General features: G+C 40.5%; 1 protein-coding gene across 2 annotated transcripts in view; it reads right to left on the bottom strand.

The window, feature by feature from the left end:
- Positions 1–480: 480 nt before the first annotated feature.
- The window catches only part of CYP7B1 (cytochrome P450 family 7 subfamily B member 1), a 666,301-nt gene continuing 641,609 nt past the window's right edge, over positions 481–25,172 (bottom strand). For both annotated transcript variants that reach the window (XM_085605530.1, XM_085605531.1), the window contains exon 6: positions 481–1,689. In XM_085605530.1, coding sequence (XP_085461656.1) covers positions 1,402–1,689 — 288 coding nt within the window. In that variant the 3' untranslated portion in view covers positions 481–1,401. The remainder of the gene's footprint in view (positions 1,690–25,172) is intronic.

Genomic DNA, 25,172 nt, shown 5'->3' with positions numbered 1-25,172 from the left:
ATTGTCACGATTGTCGGAGTGAGATGATTAGTAGTTGTGTTGTTATTATCATTGGCAGCACTGGGAGGGGAAATGTGTGGTGCATGCTGCAGGGGTCTCCTGAGGAGAGCCCTGGCACTTTTTTCTTTACAAATTAAGCACAGATTCAAGATGGCCACCATGGATGCCTGCAAATTTGTGGTGCCCAACGAGTTTTGCAGTTAGGTGTTGCCTAGCTGTGTAGACAAGACAGACAAAAAGTCACTGCTAAAATTAATGATGCCATAGCTAACCATCATAAAACAACCTCTTGGTGTTGCAGGTGTAAATGCTCAGCTAATTATAAATTCTAAAGTTATCAGTTTTTTTATTAGTTATGATGTTGATTGTTCCTCTATCAAAATGCCTCATGAGTAAAACATATTTTTGGAGAAAAATACAAATATTACTTTTGCAACAATATTAAGAGTATATTTCAGGTTAAATAAGGAGAGAACATTGTTTTATATAACATACTTTTATTTGCAAAATTTGGATTAGAGTATTTTACCCCACCTATAAAAGACAGGAATCATGAGAAATTGCGATTTTGTTTTGAGAAAATCAGGCTAAAACACATCTTCAGACTTTTCTATACAAAAGAAGAAATTGTAAATTTTTGTCCCTTAGAAAACAACTGAGATCTTATTTTCTGCAATCTCATTACTCTTGAATATACTATATAATATTTTTACTGTTCATTTTAACCCCCACTCTCTGTGGTAAACATGTAAATAAAAAAAAATGGTAGAAGCTGTAGACAGTCAAAAAGATTAATTTACAACCACATTTATAACTAAATAACACTAAAAGTTATTCGGACAGTATATTTGACTTTCACATGCTTATAGAAGCATTAACCAGTGAAATGCAAATATATACAAGCTGGTGTTTGTTGAAAATAGAGAATTTCAGAGTTAATCAGCCATCCTTCACAGCAGGGTTATTCACATTCACATTCTTTACCAGGGAATATTTAATAAATTAGTGACAGGATAGACATTTAATGAAGGTTCTTCATCAACTAATAAACAGCCATGGCTATTACATGTAAGTCAGATGGAAATTAAATGTCTGACCTCTATCGTCTAGCAAAGAATGTGGTGAGACTAATCCAGGAATGCCTACCACACCAGACAAGAGGTTCAGTCGCAGAGCTGGACGTAAACATTCATATTTAAAATGGGTGCACATCCTCCATTCTAACCTGCTACCTTCTACCCACAACATTTTTCAATGTAAAGGCCCATTAGACGATTTCATTGTAATAAAATCACCCTACTTTGTTTTTATTGGGAACCAAGAATACTCTCCTGCTAGGCTTATAATTAACAATATTTTTGGAAGACAATGCCCTATTCGCAATTACAGCCAGGGTCGTGTCTAACGTCTTGGCTTGCATCGAAAATGAATATCAGAATCTGGCAAAAGTACGCCAAGGCCCGAGCGGCTTTTGTCATGTCCTACTTTTTTATTTTCAATGAATTCCATGTCAAAGTAGGTCACCATCAGAGTTAGAAACTGTTTAATCTCATTCACAGCAAAAAATCTGCCTGGACACTTGCTGACTCCTGACCCAAATGGCATCAGGTAATATTTCAACTTCTTTCCTCTCTTGTAAAAGGATGTTTTCTTTGCCCCATTTTCTACAAAGCGGTCAAACTTGTACACCTGCAAAGAAAAACAAATTGTCAGAACGACATAGATAAAGAATATTATTTTCTTAAACTTATGAAAGAGAATACGCCATTTTAAAGGACTAAAGAATTTGTTACCACACTGATTTATTTTGGGATAATTACTTTCTTCATGCATCAGATGAGCGGTCACACTCACTCCCTTTTTAAAACTAGGATGTAAAATACAAGCTAAAGTAAAAGTGAATATAAAAGTGGACTTTTGCTTATTCCACAACCCAAACTCTTTCAGAGTAAAACATATACAAATAAAAAATAATATACATTGAACCCCAAAAAAACACTCCAGAATTAGGACTCACTATTTTTAGATCTATATTAAGTACTTTGTAAAATGAGAGAAAAAAATTTATCACCACACTGGTAATGTTGAAGAAGTTGAGAGATATAACACAAGCAGGAACCCCAATAATTCACTGCTTTGTTTAGGGTGATAAAAAATACATACATAGAATTTACTTTTCAAGAATCTGCCAATTATTCTCCAGATTTTAAATCCCACAGAATAACAATTCACTCTGAACTCTTGGCTGACATTTCTAAAGTACAGACACAATGTTTCATGTTTTCAGTTACCTTTTACCCAAAAGAGCATGCTGACATAAACTTAAATAAACCTCTGACTGTTAATCTGGACTATAAAAGGATTTCGATAGATAAGATAGAAACTGTACTTCTGCAACTTGATAACAGTTTTCCAATTACAACTCTAGCAAATTCTCACAGTTTTGCCCCTACAAAAATGCACTTTGTCAATCTTTATTATTCAGTGGGAATATCTGAAATGTGTGATTGGCAGCTTTTCCCAACATAATTGTAAGAGCGTAGCTCTTTTTGAGTGGCCACCCCAATATTTGTGGACTGGTGTGGCTGGTTTTTTGACCTTGTGCACTGGGACACAGCTATCTAGACCCACAGCATATGCTTTGACCAATGAAACAAGTTGACATTTGTTAAAACCTTAATTGGCCTATTTGACTTTCCTGTAAGGCAAATGTATATGGTGCCTAAAGTACACCCATAGTGCTCGAGTCCATGTCACCTATGGATTAGAGAACTACTGTGCCATCCACTAGTGTGACAAGTCAAACATGACTCCAGGCCTTCCATTGCAGCCTGGCTGCTGCAGTTTTAAAACTGTAACCTAACCTGTCACAATAAACCCTACTGGCAGGAAAAAACTACCTTTTAAATATAATTAAAACAACCCTATGCAGGCCTGCCAACAAAGCAAGGTGCATGGTATTTAAAAGTAAAGCTTGTAGAAATTTAAAGTTAACATGTCCTTACAGTGACTAGCCCCCAAAAGCTATTTTCACTGTAGGCCGGCTTACTGAACCATAGACAAAGATTTGGAAGGAATAATAAAATATTAATTCTGCTATCTATGACTAGAGACCAGCTAAAATAATTAAAGGACTGTTTTTAACATTTACTAAAATCCCCACTCCATGGTGAAATCAGATTTTTAAGAAATATTATGTAAAAGGGACTTTTATAAAGTTATGTTTTCCCTGCCTGAAGCTCCAGGAGACTATTTGCATAGGCCTCCAATTGTCACCTAGCTTTCGTTGAAGGGCCCTAATGAGGGGTGAAAGCAGCTCCCAGAGCAGAAACAATGGCTTGGGTGTGGGGAGGTTTTTTGGTCCTCAAAAAAGGAAGACCAACTGGGCAGAGTCCAGGAAATTAATATACTTCAAAACAACCACCCCTGTCAAAAGCAGATGTCAGATCACACTTGCACAGGCCCTCCATGTGTTCTCCCAGTCAGACAGGAACCAACCCCCTTTGGGAGGAGGGCTGCCCCCAGAACTGGTTTGGAGTGACCAAGTGGGAAGAGAATGTTCATTATCTTGGCCACACTTCTGGTTGGTCACATAGGCCGTGCACAAGCGGAGTAGGGTTTTGCCATCTTGAATTTAGTGAGAGAGGGTTACTGTCAGATTGCTTGCAGTAGAGCAAAAAGAAACCACTGTAAAAGTGGGTATGGGTACACCTGGAAATACTTACCTTATTGGCTCTGGGGAGCTAGCATTTATTCTCACCCACAAGCTAGAGGCAGTCATAAATGTGGTGCCTCAAAACCTCTTATTTAGAACACTACTGGACCTTTGGAAGACCAAAGGAAGGCCTGTACCTGCTCTTTGAGACCTGTGAGGACACCTGAAAGGCTGGACTTGCTCCCATGTGTACCTAGGACAAACAAGTGGACTACAAGCATCAGTTACTGACCTCCTGTTTAACCTACAGGGCCACAGGCTCTGCACTAGCGTCATTAAGAGTAATTTGGGGGGAAAATCCCACAGTTGGCTAGCGTGAGTGGCCGCTCCAGCTCGTTAGTCGTATTCTGTGGCATTTAGCGCTGTTTCTTACTGCAAAATGCATCCTCATGTCCATTTTGGACATGGGAGTGCATTTTACGCTCAGAAAGTAGTGTTAATTGCCGAAAGTAAGTTGGAAAAAAATCCTACACCCAGAGCACACTTAGCAAGCATAAGTGGCTGTTCACACTCGCTATTTGTGTTCTTTCACATTTAGCGCTATTTCTTAGTGAAAAATGCATCCTTGAGTCCATCGGATATGAGGGAAATTTTTTGTGCTAAGTAATAGTGCTAAATGCAGAATTACTCTTCTTACATAATTCAAACATAATCTTGAGGACTTCTTAAGAAATTCTGCATGATTACGCTACACAAAATTACACGAGTTACACCCTCCCTGAATAGTAAGGTATCTCTTTAAAAAGTGGAGAATTTGCATATACATGAGAACAAATTAAATAGTTAAAGTATTTCCAAAATGATAAGCTCAATTTAAACATATTATATTTTAATAAACAAAACACCTACAAAGATAGTTAAAAGGCTAGATGTGCTCAGTTCATGAGTTGTCCAGTTGAACTACAGGAAAGGAACCAAAGCAAACCCATGTTGCAGTGCTTGGGAATCAGGCCCATGTGAATGTGAAAAAGGGAACAACAACAATTCACACAAAAAAAGCAGGGTAAACCAATGGCCTCAAATGTTCTGATTTCAAAATTGTTGCTGATGAGGTCGTCCATTCAGAAAGTGGAGGAGTTAACTTTACCACCTATGTCAGTATTAGGGCGACGCTGTGAGGCACCCTCTCATGCCACGCTCCAATAGGAGCTCAAACAGCCCCACCAGCTGCTCCTAAATTAGTTCTCTCGCCTCATTGCTAAAAATAAATGTGTTCCAAATACAATGTCTGACATGTAGGTACCTAAAAATCTGGGGTTGTTCTTGAAGGTGGAGTTTTCTTCTTCCATGAGGGAAAATAAAATTGCAATGTATCTTTTTATGCTTTTTTCAAGGGGTAGATATGTTTTAGCTCACAACACTCAAGATAAACTGTCAATTCTTTGATATACAATCTGGAATTGAAGAGCAATATAGGACTTCTACTATGCTGTGGCTCTTCTACTGCCGCAGATATGAAAAGCAAGCAACCTGAGAGGCCTTGTTTTAGAATGCCCCTTCTCAAAATCACAATGTAGTTACAGCTTGCATATCACACGCAGTATATTCATAAAATAGTATTCTTCTTTTTGAAAGGTTTTTTTAAGTCCTCTTCACTACTGCATATGGGAAGAGATGCACCATTGACCATTTTCTGGAACTGCAGGCAGATTATTTAAACAGAGACCTTGCTGGGGACATCTGTAGAAAGGCGATATCAGAGACATCTCTAAAATAATTGCCACTCTATGCTCACACATACTAAAATTCACATAAATTTAGTTGCATGAAAGCCTATCAGTCACAGTACCCACTAAGAAAAAGAGGCCTGACTTGGGGAAAAAGCAGTCTGTGAATATAAAGTCTTCATTTGCTTGGCAGTTTGTATCATAGATGAACAAATTATTTACCTTTGATAATGCTCTTTATGGTTGATGCTCTATCTAACCGCAAATTCATCACCTTCGTAATATTCAGGATACATAAACTTCATAGCAGTACTCCTACATATCGGTTAGTGGTGTCGTGTGGCTCTGCACCGACATTGCTCTGCTGCGGAAGTGATGTGTGCAGCAGCATGTAAGTACCATGCAAACTGATGTGAGTTGCTTTCTTAGAATGTCCTCGACATCAGAGGCAGAGCTCATAGGAAAATTTGCATGACCAGTGTGCAGAACTTTTAACTGGGTCCTTTTTAGATGATGGTGGGTTTATTTCACAGCACAGGGAGGTGAGGTCAGTGAGGAATCTGTGGTTAGAGTGTCCACTAGAAAGAGCGTTACCAAAGGTAAGCAACTTGTTCTGATGGATACTTCCTCACATTGTGAATATATACCACAGCAGTATCTCCCCAGGTAGCGAGGCTGTGAACTGGCTCATACCAAAAAGTCACACAGGAGAAAATGCCTATCTCAAGGGTCCGGACTTTCGAGGTGGTAGTGCTTCTTGAACTTAAAATTTAGGACAGGGACTCCATGTGCCAATGTAGTGGTAGTAGCTTTGCCGAAATGAGCCAGTAGGCATTTAGAAGACTGCTTCTTTGCCAATGCATAGCACAACCTAATGTACTACACAATTTATCATGAGATGGTCAATTTCTGCATTGCCTTGCCCTTCTTTGCACCAGAATATCCCACAAAGAGCTAATCGCTCACTCAATGTTCTACGATGTGATCATTTGGATATAGGAAATAGTTGTATCTGCTCACTCCCAGATTATGTGACCAGATTACTGACTGGATCATTGGCACAGGACCAGATACTGATAAGATCCAGTTATTGGCTGTATTGGTGTCTTGGTGTTCCACACCTGTATCCCGATCAGTGTGAAGTTCAATACAGAGAATTCCACAACACAGTTTGTGACTGCCTTGCCAAATCTCCACTTGGTGACTTACTGGGCTAGTGGACACCCACGAAGGTGAAGCAGGAGCCACAGGATGCTGCAGGGAGTGGAAACAGCGGCGAAACAGCATAGATGCCAAAAGGTGACGTGGCAAGTGGTAGTGGTTAGAATGCCGGATCACTGATGATTCTGACATGGGAATTGAACTGAGCCTGCAGGTCATTGTAGCTAGACTTGGATTGACTTGCCTGACTCTTCTTATCCTAATCAGAAAATATGCCTGCAATTTGTGCCTTTGCTGAGTAGTCCTCTTGTAGCTGCAGTATTGCGGGGAAGTGGGCTATTGCAAAGTCGGTGCTGCGTCATCACTGTGTTCTGTCCCCTGGGAGACGGGGATAGGAGTGTGCAGCAGGAAGGCTTAGTGATCCTTTACTAGCACCCGCCCGTGTAAATATTAGCACTTGAACCCAATCTCAAACAATAGATATTTTGGAGGCTATAGAAGTCTGAGGAACTTCCAGAAGACCAGAGACTTGGATTGTTTTAATGAATATGAACTAAGTGGCACAAGTATAATCATGACAGCAGCAAATTTTCTTATCTCTCATTTTCATACGTAATGAATTGTGTGTAGAGGTGGCCTTGAAAAGGTAAATTCAAGGGGAGATGAGTACTTAATGTAATTATACAATAGCTTTGCCTAGTATTTTTCTTTAACACAGACTACGTGAATAAAAGAACAATTTTTATAAAGTACTGAAGGGAAAAGACATATTAGGGAGACACTCCAGGTTGTCAGTCTCCTCTGGTAATTATGACGGTGTGAAAATTAAGGAATCAAGCAATTCTAATAAAAAGGCAACCATCTGTGAGAAGGGTAAAGGAGGGAGACAATCCATGCACATTGGCTTAATAGAAGGTTTGCCTCACATTCCAACATTTTTTTTGACATTAAAAGGTTTAATGACCTCACAATAATTACAAACAATTGTTCACGAGAATGCCAGAAGAAAAGATTCAAGAGTGCATGAAGGAGTATCAGTAGGAAACAATATTGTGGATAAAAAACACGAAGAAGTATCACCATTTACAAATAGTGAAGCTCAACCCCTAAGGGGAGATCACAGGAAGATAAGGCCCCAGTCCAGTAATTTTCTGATTCTACTTTACTAGATATAAATATTGGCCCCTTGCCCCCTGCTTTAAACAACAGCAAAATTAAAATTGTACCAAATCCTTTACAAAGTACACAGATTGAAGATCTCTTATGTATGGAAATATTACAAACTCACCAGATTTACCCTTAAATGCTTCTGATCACCCTCTGGGCAATTATGTGCAACTCTCAGAGGGCTTGTTAGTTCTACTGCAGATTCTGGAATCAAATATATCCCTTTTAGAAAAGATAACATAATTCTGACCACAAGTTGGAAATATTAACAACTATACTATAATCTTTGACTAATCAATGTAATGGTTCAAGATCTGTAGAGACCCAATGTAAGAACAGAAGCAAGTAATTAGATTCCAAATAGGAACAATCTAATAATACAAAGAAAACTGGTATGCTTAAAACATCAACGGCAACTCTAACTGGAAATAAAGGTCAAGGGGTAAACAACAATCAGAAAGCTGTGGCCACAGCTTTTCACTTCGAAGACTGTTCTCTGAAGAAGAAGCATCCATTTAACCAGTACCTAGTTTAGTATCAGATCTGTTTCATATGGTTCACAAGAAGAATTGCCAATAGAAATAAAGAAGGTGTGAAAACAAGTGAAATGGAAAAAGCAAACACTAGAAGAATTACTAAAAGATGCTCAAAGAGTAAGATTTAATTAAAAAATAGCAGTCATTGACCCCAATCAAAACATAAAGAATAAGGACATGGAATCAACATCAATATACTTCCTTCATCCACCTCAGACACTGGATAGACAAGCTACTGTTAGTCAAGAAACACCAGCCACAGCTGCCCCTTTAAGAGGGTTAAATGCTCACACCCTGGAATTTAAGAAACAATTCCCTCTCACTGTAGGGAAATTGGCAAGCTCATTAAATACATATAATAACACAATTCACGCCCTGCCTAGTTTTGAATAAACAAGTAAAAATACTAATAAGTGTTCACAGATTTTTGAAATATTGGCTCTGTTTCCAGTTGAGCATAGTCCCTTGACTAGACAAAAAATGTATTAAAGATGCATCCGCAACTTCAGCCCTTGACATCTGCAGAAATAAAGCTGGCATATTTCCCAAATAAACACAATTTCTCAACAGTAAGTTCCAAATTTTTGTCTAAATTTATCCCAACTATAATTCTGCAAGAAAGTGTTTTCTCCATAAATGTGGCTTTGATGTCTTTTCTGTTCAACTATCTGAAGCTACATTTGCGAATCCAAAATTCAGTTATAATTTGTAATGAATGTTCACAGCTTATTGAAATAATGGATCGGTTTCCCGTTGAGCGTAGTCCCTTGAATAGACAAAGGATCCTTTGTTTATTAAAGATGCATTCGCTGCTTCAAACCCGGTCATATGCTGTAATAAAGCTTGTATCTTTCCCATATAAACACAATTTATCAACTGTAAGAACCAAGTTTTAGTCTAAATTGATTTCGACTTTAATTCTTCAAGAAATTGTTATTCTCCATAAATGTGGCTATGATGTTTATTCAGTTCAACTATCTGAGGCTACATTTGTTGATCCAGAATTAGTTTATTCTTCAACCATTGTAAGTAGAAATGTCTCTTTTACCATCTTTGGAGACAGTATTAATATTCCTGGATTTGCAACTTCAATATACGTATCACTGGATTTCGATGGTCAATGAATAAGTACTGGCAACCACCAGCTGCCTGAATTCTTGGAAAATGAAAGATTTTGGTTCTAACTTTCAGGAAAGTTAAATGAGAATGAAATTAATATACCTCGAAGTTACCTTTTTAGTAAAAACATATACTAAATCTCATGAAACCTTGCTGGTCTTCAGGAAAGCAGGAAAGAATAATTTGAAGCAGACTAGGTGATATCTAGTTTGGCACAAAGTTCAACTAATGGTTGGGTAAAAGGAGGTCCAGCAACACTGTTATCTGTAGATTGCATGGGATTATGAGGTTTTCTCATCACAAATGTTCAATGTATTAAACTAAATAGGTTGAGGCACAGACGGCTACACAGAAACAATCTCTTGTTGTTTAACATTTATATCCCATCAACAATAGGAGCAAAAGGGGGCTAAGGAAATCAGACTGCCACCCACTCCATCAATTATAAACACAACAAGGTCTGACCTCCAAGAGCAGTCAGTCACAATTTTATGGAGACTCCTGGGGATTACTACATCCTTTCAAAAACACCCTCCCAGTACAGTTCCATTCAGCAATCAATGAAATGATTAGTCCCTACTGCTCCAATAAAAAAAAATAGATTTGTCAATAACCACATCACAAATCAATACCACAAGTCCAAAACATTGTGTTTTACTGTAATTCGCTATTTGAGCATGAGGCCACATTTCTGCTATTTTGCCCATTCTACAAGCTCCCTGCACCCACCACCACTGGGCACCGGCCCGTTCTCAACGGCCCACTTATCAGAACCCCCTTACCGAATTAGTGCGTTCCCTGCACTGTCTCTCGTCCTGCCCAAACACCGGTAGCCGGCTATGATGTTGTTTAAATGGCGGCCGGGACCACGTGACTCGGAAAAGGAGTGCCAGCAATAGTAAAAACGCGGTGGCCATCTTAAAACAGGAAAACGGGCTCATATAGAAAAGGACAAATGCAGCGTTTCAAATGCCATGATCAATGTGCAAAGTGGATAGTGAATATAAAACATATTTAAACCATAGTTGTTTGGAAAACTGTTTTTTATATATAATGTGTGTAATTTTAAAGAGGATAAAAATGAATGATGATAACAATTAAGGGGGTATAGATTCATGAGGATAAAAATTACCCAAAATTCACCATAGGCAAATATTCATTCACCACACCACAAAACCAGAATGGCAGCCATTTTGAACTGGTTTTCTTTACGTATTTATGCTGGGCTCCTGCACTTTAAAGAAAGCCACTCACCTACATGTTGCTATTTAATAACAGTCTGTAATCCAATTAGACACCATGATGCCCTAGATAAAGAATGGCAATTGATTTCTCGCAGGGAATGTGTTTCGCTATCAATATACACATTTCTACCTCTTCTTGCACATAATCAAGGCAAGCTACCAATTCTAATCTTGGCACCCAATGTCAGATCCTGCTTTTAGGCGACAAATGTATTTGTCCACATAGGCGAACCTTATTTTCAGAATAAGACACCCAGGGACATACCAGTATATCATGGATATCCAACATACATCACTCCGTATGTCTCCCCAGCATAGGTTCAAACATTAGCCTATCTTATTCCACTCAATGGAATCATTTAGACCCTGGCGATCCACTTTCTCAGTAAAGATCCATTTCGCCTCCTTCCTGTCCAGGATGTCTTCAAGGTTGTGATTGATGATATTCACGTTATATCATAGTTATTTTTCAACACATGATAAGTGGTTCCATCAACTATGCGGGGCGGCCATGGGCAATTGTGCGGCGCCGTCGTACGCGAACATATTTATGAAGTGTTTTGAGGAGACACACATACTTAATAAACCTCCTTGGCTGGCACATGGCAAACTGTATCTAAGATTTATAGATGACATTTTCATCTTATGGGCCGGCTCTACAGAATCACTCAGAGATTTCCTGAAAACTTGGAATATGGTTAATGACCGTATACAGTTCACTTGGAACTTTGACGCCAACCGAATACACTTCCTGGATGTGGAAGTCCACAGACAATCAGGGAACTTAATGACCACGATTTTCCGTAAACCCACGGATCGGAATTCAATACTTCACTATCAGAGTTTCCATCGTCTAGGGTTAAAAAATAACTTACCATTCTCGCAGCTGTTACGGGTGAAATGTATTGTCTCCAGCAAGACCCAATGCAAAGTGGAAATGAATAACATGTTGGAAAGATTTAAGCAACGTAGCTATCCACAAGACATCCTTGACAAGGCAGTTGCCCGTTGTGAAGGGATCAACAGATCCAAGTTGTTGAAAACCAAACCCAAAACACCGAGTTCACGTATGGTAGTGGTTTCGAAATACTCTGTCATAAGTAATCAGTACAGGAAAATCATATCCAAACATTGGTCCCTATTGAGTATGGAACCTGACTTTTTAGGAATATTCAACCAACAACCTATCTTTGCTTATACCAGGGGACGGAATCTCAAGGAAATGTTGACACATCGAACGTCGGAAACTCATTCGGATACCTACAAAGGGCTTAAACCTTGCTACAATTGTAGCAATTGCCACAACTCTATACAAGGGAACATCACACACCAACCTATGAAAGGGCAGTCCATTAAATTGCGAGTGAATGCGACATGTAATTCGGCCAATGTCATTTACATGTTGAAGTTCCCTTGCGGCAAATGTTACATTGGACATACCGAGCGAAAAATTCGTGTGCGGATTCTAGAGCACAAAAGTAACATACGGACAAGAAATTCCAAATCCACTGTTGCAGCGCACTTTCTTGAATCTGGTCATACAGTCGCCCAACTAAGATTTTTGATACTTGAACAGGTTGCACCCACCAGGAACAATAAGAATACTTTATTGAAACGGGAGAACTTCTGGATCCGATACATGGCGACCATGTAGCCGCACGGACTCAATGATCGCATGGAATTCCTATGTTATTTATAACGCACTGTGTATCTAAAATATGGTGGTATTTGATATGTTTACATGTTGCATAGCCATATTTCATTAATTATTGTGAGCAATTGCTAATTTTTCCATGCAGCAGTCTGTGTACCATTCTTCAACTTTTATTCACTTTAATTAGTTTGTTATTAATGCCTTCACCTCAGACTTGAGTTTACGGCTCTTGTATTGCAGTTTACACCACATGGCGCGACTTTTACCTACCCAAGATGGCCGCTTCCATCTTGGACACTTTAGTCCTTTGTCTGTTTCAACACACACGTTTACTAATCACACTAAACTATGTCGGGCATAACTACGCGAACAGACCGGAGCTCACTTAACCGGAGCTCGTCTACCTGACCCGCTAACCCGCGGAATTGTGCATTCCGTGAGTAGCTCTCTTTGAGCACTTTTTTAATACATTATGTTGGAGACACCATTGAATCACAGCGGTATTGACACACGCTTACTTTAACAGATTGTCGTTGATGTTGATTTACAGCTCGTCATATTGAGTGAGTGATACTTCAGTTTTTATTAGCGTTAATAGCATGGGGAACGGTATTAATTATGACTTACTGTTCACACGAGTGTTTAGATACCGCCCACCGAGGTACGCTTATATCAGTTGATTAAACCCCTGCATTAATAACGCGACCCGCAGTTTAGCTGCATTTCTAACTTGCACAATTTCACCACCACGTTTGATTTATTTTTATTAAGACCCATGGACTGCGATAGTGTTTGTCACCTGGGCTACTGACATGGATACACTTTGTTCACTTTGTAAGTTAACAACGCACAATCGTAATACACAGTAGTATAGCATTGACAGCATTGCATTTTTTCTTTAATTTGTAGAGCTACCCCCTGAGGAAGGGCTGCAGTAATAGCCCGAAATGCATTGGGGATATATAATGTGGACGGCATCATCGATTTAATACATTGGAATATTTGAAGATATGGATAATCTTTTTGCAAATTGAATAAACCTCGATGATAATATGTTGAATAAACTTTAATTTGGATCTTGATGGAGTACACAAGTGAAACTTTGAACATTGAACTAGACCACCGAGTCTCATTTACGCTGTGCACTAAGGAGTCCGCCCCCAAGTTGGGGACGCATTGTAATATTCTTTATGATTGGCACAGTCTTCTTTTTTTTAATTTTGTAAATAACCACAGATTTGGTGTGAAAAGGACTGAGGCGAGGATTGGTACTCCAACAGCCCTGACGAAGTTGCCTTGATGGTTTGGCGAGGAAACATGTTGGCCTTTGCAAATGAAAGTGGGCTGATACATGCCTGTTTTAAAACTGGGGACGCTCACAACTGTGAATAAAGGTGGTGTTGTATGTGAGTGATACCTAATTTTTAATCTGTGGAGAACTTTGTTCTCTTTGCACGGTTGGGGACCACTGAACACTGAGTGAATGACGAAGCCTCATTGTTGTTGGTCCCACACTGTCTATGTTGCTTTGACTTTCCACTTCTGTGGAATTCTAACACACACCTCTTTTCCTTTTCTCCTTCTTTTTGTTAAGGTTAAGGAAGCAACCAATGATGATAGCGTGGGCACACTGGCGAGTACCATCCATTAGCCCTGTGGGTTTGCGCGCGTGAGGTGGTTTCTAACCGTTCTCACATTTTTCACATTTTTTCATTTGATGAATTTGATACACACATTGATGTGAAGATTGTTTTACTGTGGTGTTGATTTGTGATATGGTTATTTACAAATCTATTTTTTTAAATTGGAGCAGTACGGACTAATCAGTTCATTGATTGCTGAAGAGAACTGTACTGGGAGGATGTTTTTGAAATGATATAGTAACCCCCAGAAGTCTCCATACAATTGTGACTGATTGCTCTTGGAGACCTTAACGTTTATATCCCTCTGGGTCAGCAAAGCAAATTTCTTCTAATTGAAATTATCAATTTTACTACAAGTGAAGGTGAAAAGAGGAAAGAAGGATAGTTACATTAATAGTTGGTGATTTCAATGCAAAGATCTCAAACTCGATACTAAAATTCATTAGAGACAAATCTCTTGCGGAAGCATGGAATATTCCCAAAGCAATCTTTCCATTGAATCTTAAAGCAGATACATGGGGTAAAATGTTAATGAGTTTTTTTAAAACAATGGAGGCAGTCCAGGTTAATCATAGAGTTGGAACGTTTATGCCAATTTTACCTACAAAAACAGGTGTGTTGGAATTGGCCCTCTCTGCAGGGTCATCCCCAAACTTTTTCCCTCCACCCTCCTTTTATCTGAACTCATTGTTGTTGACTTTTTAGGACTCTACCCACTTTACCACTGCTACCCAGTGATAAAGTGCTTATGCTTTCTCATTTAAACATGCCAACATTGGCTTGCACACAATTAGCTCAATTAATTTACTAATAAGTACCTAGTAAAGTGACATTACATGGGCCCAGTGCCTGTAAATTAAATGATACTAGTGGGCCTACAGCCCTAATTGTGCCACCCACTGAAGTAGCCTATTAAACATGTTTCAGGCCTGCCATTGCAGCCTGTGTCGGCAGCTTTAAACTGCCATTTCAACATGGCAAAAAAAACCTTTTGTAAGGTCAAACCTTTCTTTTTAATACATGTATGTCACCCTGGGGTAGACCTTACATGGCCTATGGGGCAGGGTGAAGTGTATTTAAAAAAGTGGGCCATGTACTTATTTAACCATTTAACTTTTACATGTCCTGATAGTGAAAGATTCTTACATTAATGTTTCACTGCTGCAAGGACTGCCTCTCCCATAGGATAACATTGAGTTACAATATTACATTTAATAAGTCATAACTTTCAATTGAGATCAGATTGGAATATTGAGTCTGGTGTCTTACGAATTGTAATTTTAGCTCTTCTTTAGTGGTTTAAATCTTTTAAGTGACAATTCCAAAAATGCTAATTTTAGAACGTTGGCAATTTCTTGTCCCTGGCAGTTGGTGACTGCAACCTGTATCCTGGGTCACATGACTAGGTGTAGCTGTCAATTGGTCTTTGTGTATTGCACCCAGACAGAGAGACAAAGGGGGGAAAGGTGGTGGCAGGTTGGGCTATCTCCGACTTCATTAGGCAGAGAAGCTTTCACCAACCACAATTGTACATGACAAAGACTCTGCCCAACACACTCACAAAGAGGTGACACTAGTCATCTGTACCCCCAGAAAGACTGGGGCCAGGGCAGGGACATTGACAGCATTGCATTTTTTCTTTAATTTGTAGAGCTACCCCCTGAGGAAGGGCTGCAGTAATAGCCCGAAATGCATTGGGGATATATAATGTGGACGGCATCATCGATTTAATACATTGGAATATTTGAAGATATGGATAATCTTTTTGCAAATTGAATAAACCTCGATGATAATATGTTGAATAAACTTTAATTTGGATCTTGATGGAGTACACAAGTGAAACTTTGAACATTGAACTAGACCACCGAGTCTCATTTACGCTGTGCACTAAGGAGTCCGCCCCCAAGTTGGGGACGCATTGTAATATTCTTTATGATTGGCACAGTCTTCTTTTTTTTAATTTTGTAAATAACCACAGATTTGGTGTGAAAAGGACTGAGGCGAGGATTGGTACTCCAACAGCCCTGACGAAGTTGCCTTGATGGTTTGGCGAGGAAACATGTTGGCCTTTGCAAATGAAAGTGGGCTGATACATGCCTGTTTTAAAACTGGGGACGCTCACAACTGTGAATAAAGGTGGTGTTGTATGTGAGTGATACCTAATTTTTAATCTGTGGAGAACTTTGTTCTCTTTGCACGGTTGGGGACCACTGAACACTGAGTGAATGACGAAGCCTCATTGTTGTTGGTCCCACACTGTCTATGTTGCTTTGACTTTCCACTTCTGTGGAATTCTAACACACACCTCTTTTCCTTTTCTCCTTCTTTTTGTTAAGGTTAAGGAAGCAACCAATGATGATAGCGTGGGCACACTGGCGAGTACCATCCATTAGCCCTGTGGGTTTGCGCGCGTGAGGTGGTTTCTAACCGTTCTCACATTTTTCACATTTTTTCATTTGATGAATTTGATACACACATTGATGTGAAGATTGTTTTACTGTGGTGTTGATTTGTGATATGGTTATTTACAAATCTATTTTTTTAAATTGGAGCAGTACGGACTAATCAGTTCATTGATTGCTGAAGAGAACTGTACTGGGAGGATGTTTTTGAAATGATATAGTAACCCCCAGAAGTCTCCATACAATTGTGACTGATTGCTCTTGGAGACCTTAACGTTTATATCCCTCTGGGTCAGCAAAGCAAATTTCTTCTAATTGAAATTATCAATTTTACTACAAGTGAAGGTGAAAAGAGGAAAGAAGGATAGTTACATTAATAGTTGGTGATTTCAATGCAAAGATCTCAAACTCGATACTAAAATTCATTAGAGACAAATCTCTTGCGGAAGCATGGAATATTCCCAAAGCAATCTTTCCATTGAATCTTAAAGCAGATACATGGGGTAAAATGTTAATGAGTTTTTTTAAAACAATGGAGGCAGTCCAGGTTAATCATAGAGTTGGAACGTTTATGCCAATTTTACCTACAAAAACAGGTGTGTTGGAATTGGCCCTCTCTGCAGGGTCATCCCCAAACTTTTTCCCTCCACCCTCCTTTTATCTGAACTCATTGTTGTTGACTTTTTAGGACTCTACCCACTTTACCACTGCTACCCAGTGATAAAGTGCTTATGCTTTCTCATTTAAACATGCCAACATTGGCTTGCACACAATTAGCTCAATTAATTTACTAATAAGTACCTAGTAAAGTGACATTACATGGGCCCAGTGCCTGTAAATTAAATGATACTAGTGGGCCTACAGCCCTAATTGTGCCACCCACTGAAGTAGCCTATTAAACATGTTTCAGGCCTGCCATTGCAGCCTGTGTCGGCAGCTTTAAACTGCCATTTCAACATGGCAAAAAAAACCTTTTGTAAGGTCAAACCTTTCTTTTTAATACATGTATGTCACCCTGGGGTAGACCTTACATGGCCTATGGGGCAGGGTGAAGTGTATTTAAAAAAGTGGGCCATGTACTTATTTAACCATTTAACTTTTACATGTCCTGATAGTGAAAGATTCTTACATTAATGTTTCACTGCTGCAAGGACTGCCTCTCCCATAGGATAACATTGAGTTACAATATTACATTTAATAAGTCATAACTTTCAATTGAGATCAGATTGGAATATTGAGTCTGGTGTCTTACGAATTGTAATTTTAGCTCTTCTTTAGTGGTTTAAATCTTTTAAGTGACAATTCCAAAAATGCTAATTTTAGAACGTTGGCAATTTCTTGTCCCTGGCAGTTGGTGACTGCAACCTGTATCCTGGGTCACATGACTAGGTGTAGCTGTCAATTGGTCTTTGTGTATTGCACCCAGACAGAGAGACAAAGGGGGGAAAGGTGGTGGCAGGTTGGGCTATCTCCGACTTCATTAGGCAGAGAAGCTTTCACCAACCACAATTGTACATGACAAAGACTCTGCCCAACACACTCACAAAGAGGTGACACTAGTCATCTGTACCCCCAGAAAGACTGGGGCCAGGGCAGGGAGGCAGGAAATCCCAAACACCTCTGGGGTGGAAATCTCTTTAACCTTCTCCTACTTCAAAGCTGGCACCAAGTATAAATATTGGACTCACAGACCCAACTCGTCTTCAGTACACTGCTGCACCTGTGGAAGATTCAGACACACGGCCGTGCCACTCTCCTGCAAATAGGACTGGTACTCTGCTGCCTTACTGCCTGTTGCCCTGCTGCCTGAGTGAAAGGACTGGTTCTGTATCTTGACCCCAGGACCACCAAAGTGACTCCCAGGGCTAGTTGACTAGCCTCCTGATCAGAGTCTCAGGGACAGAAAAGGCTCTAACCACCTTAAACCCATACTCACCTAGGCTATGTCTGCTGTGAGTCTTGCCCCCCAACCAAGTGAAGCCACACTGGTCCTGGACCCTTGGGAGTGAACCTGAAGTTACTCTGCCAGTCAAAGTAAAACGGAGGCAGAGTGATGCATCGCCTTGCAGCAAACCACAGCTGATGCAGGACCCCACAGCTCTTCAGCACTACCACTTTGTGATGCCTCCAAGACACAGGACCTCACATCAGAGACTACAGCCCTTTGGAATCACTGCTGCACAATACATCCTCAATGCAGGATCTCACAATGCTCCACAACCAGGATTTAAGGTACTTTATTCAGCAGACCAAACTTGATCCCTGTGTCTGGTCCATGCTCCATCGCGGTCAGCCTTAGCTTGTGACTTTGCCCCAGTCTGATGTGACCAGATACCCACAGTTGGCGCTTTGTGCTTTTAGGCACTATTTTCACTTAAATCTTTAAAAGTCGCCTATCTCTTGGAATTTTGTTGTTTTGGTCTCAAATAACTTATTAAATGTTACTCTATTTTCCTAACTTGGTGTGAGATTTTTCCTGTGTTGTGTTTTCACTTTATTACTGTTTGAAGTGCTGCATATATACTTCACACATTCTCTCTAAGATAAACCTCACTGCTTTTGTGCCAAGCTACAAGAGGGTTAGCACAGGTTTTTTGGAGTTTGCTTGTGCCTTCACCCTTAGAGGAATTGTTGTTGCTGCTTGAGTAATGTTAAAGCCCCCGCAACAAGTAACCTAATTTCCTACAAGGTGTTACAGGCACATCAATATTAGATCTTATCATTTCTGATTACAGTTTGTGTGGTTTGATCACTGAAGTGAAAACACATCTTCTTGAAGTTAGTGGCCATGCAATTCTCCAAGTAACCATCAACTTTCAGTTCCATCAAACCTAAAACTGGTCACTTAAAGTGGGAAATGGAAAAGTAGAAATAGATACAAAATAGGGTCAGATACATTGTAATGCTTTTAATATAAACCTTTTTAATAACATGTTAATTCCAAACTTAAACCTGTCTCTCCTTCCATAGGACAAGATAATCCCTGTATTCGAGAACTGGTTTTTAGAGTAAATACAAGAGGTAAAGAAATAAGGTACTTGACCAAAAAAAGGGCAAAACCTTTCAAATTCTCTTTACACTCTAAATTATCTGCAGAAATAAATCGTTTTACTCGAAAGCAATTTCGGTACTTCCGTGCTATTAGGAAGAAAGTGATACAGGAGTTAAAGAAGAATAGGAAAAGACATTGGATAATGCAAGTATTTTGACGAGGTGGATAGGCCTACCTTGTGGAGTAATCTCATAATATGAGGTATTTCATCAAACCAATAATGAATAATAATTGCATTGCATACATCTAACTGGTCTGGAATGTTATTGGGCAGGAGTAAAAGTTTAAGTCCAAAAATACAAACAAGAAATGGGCTAGGCAGGAATGCCTCCAGGGCCGGACTGGGAACAGAAACCGGCCCTGGCAAACTGCCCAGATGCCCCCCCTCCCCCCAGGGTGAGGGCGAGTGCAGCTGAGCAGAGTGCGAGGGCTGGTTTTGGCCGATTTTGTTACAGGGGCCTAATATTGCCGACTCCCGGTAACAAAAATGGCCAACCAGGGGCCCAAAACCGGCCCCCACCCTAGTGGCCTACCGGGGAAATGCCCGGTGCCCGCTATGGCCAGTCCGGCCCTGAATGCTTCTTGGTGTCGTGTAGTTCCTATGTTACCTATACAGGATCTGCGCGTTTTGGATAACATAAACTGTGTGTTTGGTAGCAGACTGGTTCCGAGCACCCCCACCGGATACGTTAGCCTCTTTTGTATCAGCTAGCTCACAGTGCCACTAGAATCTCCTCTTATCGGGGAGAGAATAGTTTCTGGCAACCTCAGCACATGACAACCCTGATCCCTCAGAATCGTGGAAACAATATCCTACTTTTCGCTCAGTCACTCGTGCTCACTTAGTTTTTCTCAGAGATACACAGAATAAACAGTCTGGGCTTTTCAATAAGTATTTATTGAACAGTTGTTATTCTAGTGCAGAATATATGAGCTGCAACAACCATTAGACAGTAGCAGAGATGTATGATTATCAATACTACAAGAGTAAAGGGATGGTATAGTTCTACCATCTTGCAGTAATCATGAATATATACAAGTACATAAAATACATGATAATAAGTGCAACCTAAAAGTGGGTACTCCTACGATGTTTCCCCAAGTAGATGTACCTGAATGTGCCTAGCATTTTTGTAGGTGTTATGCCAAAAATGCCTCTAGGATCTAGTCCACCCTATTACATGAGTATTAGAGAATGTGGGACCCCGTCCAGGTCTCGAGTTGGATACCCTGCGAGGGATGTTAGACCACTACTAGCTGGAGCGTCTGCATGCAGTAACCTCAGCATCTCTGATCAGTGTGTCAGCCGGGAAGTCATGGTCAACTCTGACTCTCTAAGCAAGACATGATGTATATATACCCACAGGTCTCCCCAGGGGTCCTACCTTGCTAGGTTACTGTGTCAGCTTAAAGGATGACGTTGGGCTTGAACTTTAACATAGACATTATACAGGAGATGTTTGTCCTGCTGTGAGTCCTGTTGTGCTTCCAAGAAGCCTCATGCATAATGTATGAGTATCGAACCAGGCAAAATCCCACATTTTGAATGCAGTGTCTTATCTAGGTAAAAGGTGAGTCCGTATGAACCGATATGTATGAAATGTAGGGAGACATATAGGTGAAAGGTTGTAGTGTTACCTGCGCCTATATTGGGTACGATTTGAAAGTAGATTGGAACACCTGCTGGTATGTTCACCTAGGCAACTAAGATTATTTGCCATCCAAAAATGGAATTAAGTTACACTCTAGACAGCACCGAAAGAGTAAGCTTTGAAGAGCTCCAAATCTATCAGTCATTAACTCTGGAAAACGAAGAAGCAAATTACAGAGAAGACTAGGTATCCTCCCCTTGAAGGCTTACACTGGTAGGTGAGCAGACCAAATGCAGGACTCCCCCTGTGTTATTTACGTCAGGAGGGAAAGCAAGATTTGTTACATATAATTTCCATCTCTTCTGCTCTGGAAGAGCAAAGCAATAATTTTTTAAACCACTATATTTAAAAATATAGACTAGTTGATACAAATAAATGTATACTTTTTTTAATGTTTCCTCAGCATGAACATGTCTGTTTTAACCTGTACACATGTGTAAAGAATTTTTTGAAGATGTTTTAAAGATATGTAAATAGTTTGTGAACGTTAAGAAAGTTGAGAATCAGTTGTATATGTATGTCATATTAATAGTTGATCTCAGCTTAGGTCACAAACAATTATATAATAAAATATAAGCTTGGGTCCTCAGCACCAGCTTATCTGAGAAGAATGTGTTATAGAATGGCTGGACAGAAAGAGCCTCAAGCTTGATGATATGCAACGCTGATGGTATGGCAGTAAGGAAGGCCATTTGGAGGGTCAGGAGACACAATGGACAACAGTGCATTGGTGCAAAGAGATTACTGATTAAAAAATTAAGAACCAAAATTAAATCCCAAAGGGCATCAAAAAGTGTTTTGATGGAAATAAATGTTGGAGACCTTTCAGAAATCTAATTACAGTTGGTGATTTAAACAATGAAGGCTAATTGGGCAATAGCAAAATGCAGACAGAGCTAACAAGTAGTCTTTAACAATGCCCAAAGCACATCCTTACTGTGTAAGGGAAACAAAAAAACAACAAAACGTCAGACAACTTGGCCTGCAGTGAGTCAATCTGGCGAATGCTGCACCAAACCACAAATTTGTCCCCAACGACATGCATACACAGATTTTGTAGAAGGAAGATCTTCCCGAAGTGGGAGTTTGATTGAACAACAGATGCTCATTCTCATGTGTTCCCAGTACCACACTCTCCTGGTCCAATCCAGTGCCACTAGGATGAGGTGGGTCTGGTCAGTTCTACTTTTCTTATGAACTCGGGACAGTGGAGGTAGCAGCAGGAAGGCATACAGAAGTCCTGAGCTCCACTCTAGGCGAAATTCATCTCCAAGAGAGAGGCTCCTTGAGAAATCAAGTGCGTTAAAGTGTTGACATTATGTGTTTTCTGTAGTGGCAAAAAGTTGATCCAGGGTTCACCGCATTGAAGGAAGACACCCTGTGCCACCTCAAGGTTTAACTGCCATTAATGGTCCGCTAAGTGTTGGTGGCTGAGTTTGTGCACTCTTGTGCATAGACATCGCACCAGGTGGTTCACCATCAGAGAAATGTCATGGTGGTTCAGCCACTTCCAGAGGCATTGAGCCTCCTGGCACAGGCCCCGAGACCCCACTTTGCCCTGCACTGCCCTGGTCTGCACTGCCCGTTGTCCCTGATGATCTTAGCATTGTCTTTGTGTGCCATAGCCAGGAAAGGGCTAGGAGATATGTTGGGCTGGTTGGGTGGCTGATGTTGGCAGTATGAGAAACCTCTTATGTAGCCTCAAAGGGAGCAAAATAGTTGATGAAACTGTCTAGAGGGGGCAGGCAGGCCTGTGAAATATGATGTGGCTCTGCTTTTCTTAAAATATTCCAGGGCAGACTCTGCTTTCTCACCAAAACGTCAAGAGCCATCAAATGGCATGCCCAATAGGGAAGGCTGGTTATACACAGAGAAGCCAGTAGATCTCATCCAGGCATGGCAGCAAAGTGGGCACTTGTGCCTATCGCCTGACCTAAGCAGTCAGTTGTATCCAAGCCAGAGGAGATCACAAAGTTTGCTGTATCAGAGCCATCTTTGATATCTTGGGTCAGGGATGCCCAAAGGTCGTCTAGAACTGATGGTAAAACTTGGGCCACCATGTTCTACAAGTCATGGAAGTAGCTGTCTAGAAGGCGGGGGCGTTTACTAATTGCTGAGCAAGTCTCATAGAGAAGAAGATGCACTTGCCAAATGTCTCTCTCCGTTTACATTCATGATCAGGTAGGTTGGTGGGAAAAGCATTAGGATTTACTTTACTGGAGGACACCTGCATCATCAAGCTCTCTGGAATGGGGTGTTATATAAAATGATTGCCTGGTGCTGGTCGATGGCACATTCAGACCTGCCTAGTGAAAGGCAGACCCAAAAATGGTTATGTCCAATTGCCAAAGAGGGACTCCATGAGGATTTTATTAAATGGTAAAAGAGATTCTCAAGGTACCCCTGTAAGAACATTAGTATTCATCTCCATTGGAGGTACTTTTGCTGCCTTCTGCATAACAACAGCAAAGGATGTGCTTTCTTTGGTGGCAGGACTGGGAGAATAAACAAGGTCATTATCTGAAGAATTATCCACACTGGAATCTTGTTACTCCCTATACCAATTTTTCTCATACTGGTGAGTACAATCCTCTTTATTGAAATTATCATTGTCAGAATCAGTGCCAAAAAGGTTGTGTAAATTCAGCCCTACCTTGTTGTAAGGGCAAGGTATCAGAACCTGAAGGGTTGCTGGCTGGCTGCACTCTGGTAGTATCAGGGTGCTGGATCGGTCAAGGTCGGGTTGAATTCTGCTTGGAGTGGGATAGCAGAATGGGTTGCAAAATCCCACTGAAGCATCAGCACCAGAGTTACTGTGTAGGGAACCAGCACAGTCAGTGACACCAGAACTAAATTTTGGCCCGGAGCTTCAGGCTGAGTCTGGTTTGCGTTTGCGGTACAGAGATGGAGCAAGGTGGACCCAGCAGCAGAAGTCTGCCTGGAGGCCCCTGCAGACCCTTGCAGCTTGAAGGTGTGCCAGAAGGAACTTGTAAAGTGCCAAAAATGTGCAGCATGGCCTCACTAAAAGCCTCCACTTACTGCTTCTTTGTCGAGGGACCTGGACTTTTGAGGTGCAGGTGGACTAGACTTGAGAATGGCCTAGGATTGGTGATGCCCTTACTCTCTCTCTGGAGTTTGAGAGGAGTGGGAAATGGGCCTATTTCTGCATAGATTTCTTATGCTTCGTCTTGGACTTACCTGAAAACTTCAATCACAATAAAGATTTCCACAGGACCAAATTCCAGTGTGGGAACTGGACCTTCCTTTCGACTTGACTGGTCACGGTGTGTAGTCTCCCGATGTTTGGTGACATAAAGCATTGCCTCATAGTCCTGTATCACCTTTGTATTCATCTGGGTACAGTTAGCACAGACCCTGGAATTGTGTTTTAACCCCAGGCACTGATGTGAGGGTTTGTCATATACATCTCTATGCGACAATCTTTGCATGGCTGGAATATTGTCGTCTTAGGGGGTGAAATGGGATGGAGTGTTGTTTATTACTGACTTGTAAATTGGTCCCATTTCGTAATGTCTTTGAGAGCCCAGCAGAAGCATGCCAGGCATCTGGGATAAACCAGAGTTTACTGATGGTCTAAACAATTGCTTTGGAAAAGGAAGGCTTAATTTTTGCTAGGATGAGTAATTATGGTGGGTGATTGTATTATTTTTGGCAACCTGGATTGGAAAGAGCAGTTGCTGTTTAAGAAACCATAGAATTTTGCAGCAGAGAAAAGATAGAAGTGTGAATCTTTCTAACATCATCGCAGGGAAAATCAGCCCTGGATCTGGGATTGTTTGGAGTTGTTAGTATTTTATTTTTATTTTTAAAATTTTACATAGTGCGAACATGACCCTGGCGGGTATCAGAGTGCGTCACAATTAGGAGAGGTGGGGTATAGAAGTGGGAAAGGACAAGCATTACTTGAATATGAATACCACAAACAATATCAGAGTGTATCACAATTAGGGCAGGATGGATACAGTACAGGGAGATGAACATTCAATACATAGATGAACAAAGCAGGCAAATACTGGGATTCACAGGCAAACAACAATCTAGTAGTCGATAAGGGTGCAGTAATCAAACAGTGGAGGCATGGCCGTTTAAGGCAAAAACTTGATCATTAGGATTTTTTTCACTTAATTTTTGAAGGAAGC

This window comes from Triturus cristatus, chromosome 5_1, assembly GCF_964204655.1.
Source record: "Triturus cristatus chromosome 5_1, aTriCri1.1, whole genome shotgun sequence".
Classification (NCBI taxonomy): Eukaryota; Metazoa; Chordata; class Amphibia; order Caudata; family Salamandridae; genus Triturus; species Triturus cristatus.
The sequence above is the reverse complement of the archived record's forward strand: the minus strand, read 5'-3'. Positions and strand labels throughout refer to the sequence as shown.